The 3,892-nt window shown below is 42.4% G+C and overlaps 1 protein-coding gene across 1 annotated transcript in view; it reads left to right on the top strand.

Moving 5' to 3' along the window:
- Nucleotides 1–432: 432 nt before the first annotated feature.
- LOC107491936 (exportin-2) overlaps nucleotides 433–3,892 on the top strand; it is a 4,259-nt gene continuing 799 nt past the window's right edge. Inside the window, exon 1 of the mRNA XM_021126167.2 lies at nucleotides 433–3,541. Coding sequence (XP_020981826.1) covers nucleotides 608–3,541 — 2,934 coding nt within the window. The 5' untranslated portion in view covers nucleotides 433–607. The remainder of the gene's footprint in view (nucleotides 3,542–3,892) is intronic.

Below are 3,892 nucleotides of genomic sequence, written 5' to 3'. Positions count from 1 at the left end.
TATGTTTCAAGAATTTGTAAATTTGTCTGATCTTCTTATTACCCGAATTTTTATATAATAGGATATATTTTAGCGTGCCAAAAACATTTTTTTTTTTGAAATCCGTGGTCTCCACTCTCCATATATATTAACCCATGATTCCATGAAATCTCCATATATTCCTGACTGACAAGTGAGAATCGCTAAATTCATCCAATGGGCAGTGGATCCATTTTCTTTTTCTTTTCGGAAGTGGCAATGGATCCATTTGTAGCTGTAACTATAGGACGATCCCAACTAATAAAGGAAAGAATACTGGGCCCAATGGGCCTGTAATCAACTATCGTACACTGGCAATTTAAGAATCACTATTTGGGCCTCCTGAAGCCCATTACCATGGAAGAAAGCATGCGCACTCTCTCTCGCTTTTGCTCTTGTTTTTGGAAGTTAGAAGCACTTAGGTTATGATGCGAGTGAGTGGGAGAGGGAGAGCGAGGGCGAGAGCGAGAGCAGATTATTGATTGTCTTCAAAAATCCCTCTCTTTTCTCCATTTCCCTCTCTCACTTTTGATTTTCACCTTCAAATTCACTCCTCACTCTTCAGTCTTCATCCAGCTCAAAAACCCTAATGGAGTGGAACCCTCAAACTCTCCAGTTCCTATCGGAGTGCTTCCTCCACACTCTCTCTCCGGCGCCCGAGCCCCGCCGCCACGCAGAATCCTCACTTGATGAGGCTTCTAACCGCCCTAACTACGGACTCGCTGTCCTCCGCCTCGTTGCTGAGTCCTCCATCGATGATCAGATCCGCCAAGCTGCCGCCGTCAACTTCAAGAACCACCTCCGCGGTCGGTGGTCCCCCGCCCCTTCCGACGACGGAGGGGCCCCCGCTGTCACACCAATACTCGACCCCGAGAAGGAGCAGATCAAATCCCTAATCGTCCCGCTGATGCTCTCCGCCACACCGAAGATTCAGAGCCAGCTCAGCGAAGCCCTCGCTGTAATCGGGAAGCATGATTTTCCCAAATCGTGGCCCGCGCTGCTACCTGAGCTCGTGTCCAATCTTCAGAAAGCTTCGCAGGCTTCTGATTACACCTCCATTAACGGTATTCTCGGCACTGCCAATTCTATTTTCAAGAAGTTTCGTTTTCAGTATAAGACCAATGATCTCTTGCTTGATTTGAAGTATTGTCTCGATAATTTTGCTGCCCCTTTACTTGAGATTTTCCTCAAAACTGCTTCTCTGATTGATGCTGCTGCGAGTTCTGGAGGGAATGCTGCGACCCTGCGACCCCTCTTTGAGTCGCAGAGGTTGTGTTGTAGGATATTTTTTTCTTTAAATTTCCAGGAGCTCCCTGAATTTTTCGAGGATCATATGAAGGAGTGGATGACTGAGTTTAGGAAATATCTTACCACTAGTTATCCTGCTCTTGAGGGTAGTGGCAATGATGGTGTTGCGGTTGTTGATGAACTTAGGGCTGCTGTTTGTGAGAACATTAATCTTTATATGGAGAAGAATGAGGAGGAGTTCCAAGGATACTTGAATGAGTTTGCTCTTGCTGTGTGGACTTTGCTGGGAAATGTGTCCCAGTCATCTAGCCGCGATCAGCTTGCCATCACTGCAATCAAGTTTTTGACCACTGTCAGCACCAGTGTTCATCACACCTTGTTTGCCAGTGAAGGAGTTGTGCCGCAGATTTGCCAGTGTATTGTGATCCCGAATGTAAGATTGAGGGATGATGACGAGGAACTGTTTGAGATGAATTACATTGAGTTTATTAGGAGAGATATGGAAGGTAGTGATCTTGATACCAGGAGGAGGATTGCTTGTGAGCTACTTAAGGGGATTGCCACACATTATGGGGACGTTGTCAGAAGCATTGTTTCTGCGCAAATACCAAATTTATTAAGTTCCTTTGCTGCTAACCCCGCAGAAAATTGGAAGGATAAGGATTGTGCTATATACTTGGTAGTTTCTCTTGCAACCAAGAAGGCTGGAACTAGTTATGTGTCCACTGATCTTGTTGATGTTCAGAGCTTTTTTGAATCCGTTATTGTCCCTGAGCTGCAGAGTCCAGACGTGAATGGGTTTCCTATGCTTAAGGCAGGTGCACTCAAATTTTTTACTATGTTCCGCAGTCAAATATCAAAGCAAATAGCATTGAAGTTTTTCCCAGATTTGGTTCGTTTTCTTGCTTCAGAGTCAAATGTTGTTCATTCTTATGCTGCAAGTTGTATTGAAAAACTCTTGTTGGTAAAGGATGAGGTGAGTAGACCACGCTATACAGCCGGAGATATCAATCCGATTTTCCCAATGCTGATGAACAATCTTTTCAGTGCATTGAAGCTACCAGAGTCTGAGGAGAACCAATATGTAATGAAATGCATTATGCGGGTTCTTGGGGTTGCAGATATATCTGCTGAGGTTGCTCGAGTTTGCATTGAGGGGTTAGCTTTTATTCTTGGTGAAGTTTGCAAAAATCCTAAAAACCCCATCTTTAACCATTATCTCTTTGAATCAGTTGCTATTCTTGTGAAGCGGGCTAGCGAGAGAGACCCATCTCTTGTATCTGTCTTTGAGGCGAGCCTTTTCCCTAGGCTTGAAATAATTTTATCCAATGATGTAACTGAGTTTTTCCCATACACATTCCAATTGCTTGCTCAGCTTGTTGAGTTAAACAGGCCTCCAATTCCACCAATCTACATGCAGATATTTGAGATCCTTTTGTCACCTGATTCTTGGAAGAGAGCTCCGAATGTTCCTGCCCTTGTGCGTCTACTCCAGGCCTTCCTTCAAAAGGCACCAAATGAAATCAATCAAGGTGATAGACTGACTAAAGTTCTTGGCATATTTGATACACTTATACAATCTTCTAGCACATCTGAGCAAGGATTTTATGTGCTCAATACTGTCATTGAGAGTCTCGAGTATAATGTTATACAGCCTTATATTTCCCATGTTTGGGCTGCTCTTTTCAGAGAGCTCCAACGAAGGCGGACAGTAAAACTTATCAAGTCCCTTTTAATATTCATGTCACTTTTCCTGATAAAACACGGGCCCTCAAATCTTGTTGAAACCATGAATCTTGTCCAGCCTAATATATTTAATGTGATTTTGAGCCAGTTCTGGATACCTAATCTCAAGTTAATCACTGGTTCTATTGAGCTCAAGTTGACTGCTGTTGCTTCAACAAGGCTCATTTGTGAGTCTCCAGTCCTGTTGGATCCTGCTGCTGCTGAATCATGGGGTAAAATGGTGGACAGCATTGTCACTCTTCTCTCACGACCAGAACAAGATAGGGCTGAGGAGGAACCTGATATGCCAGATATTACAGAAAATGTGGGTTATACTGCCACATTTGTTCGTCTTTACAATGCTGGGAAGAAGGAAGAGGATCCACTAAAAGATATAAGAGATCCTAGAGAATTTTTTGTTGCTTCAATATCTCGACTTTCTGCACTTTCTCCTGGGAGGTACCCCAAGGTCATAAATGAAACTGTTGATCCAACAAATCAAGCAGCTCTACTTCAGCTTTGCAACAGCTACAATCTCACAATAGTTTGAGTATGTACTTGAGTTACCTTCCCTTTATTATGATATGCGGTGTTTGCTTTTGGTGAATCTTCTGCAAATATAATTAAAAAAGTATCCCTGATGACTAATATTGTTTAGTTTAAAGAAATGCTTGTGATACTTGTTATATTTGTTATTCTTCTTGATTCATTTTGTCTGTGTATTACAGTAGATATCTTTGTCCTTTGGTTTGGTGGATATTGGTAGTTCACTTGTGTAATAATAACATGAATTTTTGTTGGTAAGAATGATGGGTATTCAGACAAAATTTACTCTCATTTACATGTTATTCTAACGTGGTATCTTGAAGTCTACTTGAATGAGTGTGATACAGTATAGGTG

This window comes from Arachis duranensis, chromosome 6 (assembly GCF_000817695.3).
Source record: "Arachis duranensis cultivar V14167 chromosome 6, aradu.V14167.gnm2.J7QH, whole genome shotgun sequence".
In the NCBI taxonomy this organism is placed as follows: domain Eukaryota; kingdom Viridiplantae; phylum Streptophyta; class Magnoliopsida; order Fabales; family Fabaceae; genus Arachis; species Arachis duranensis.
The sequence above is the reverse complement of the archived record's forward strand: the minus strand, read 5'-3'. Positions and strand labels throughout refer to the sequence as shown.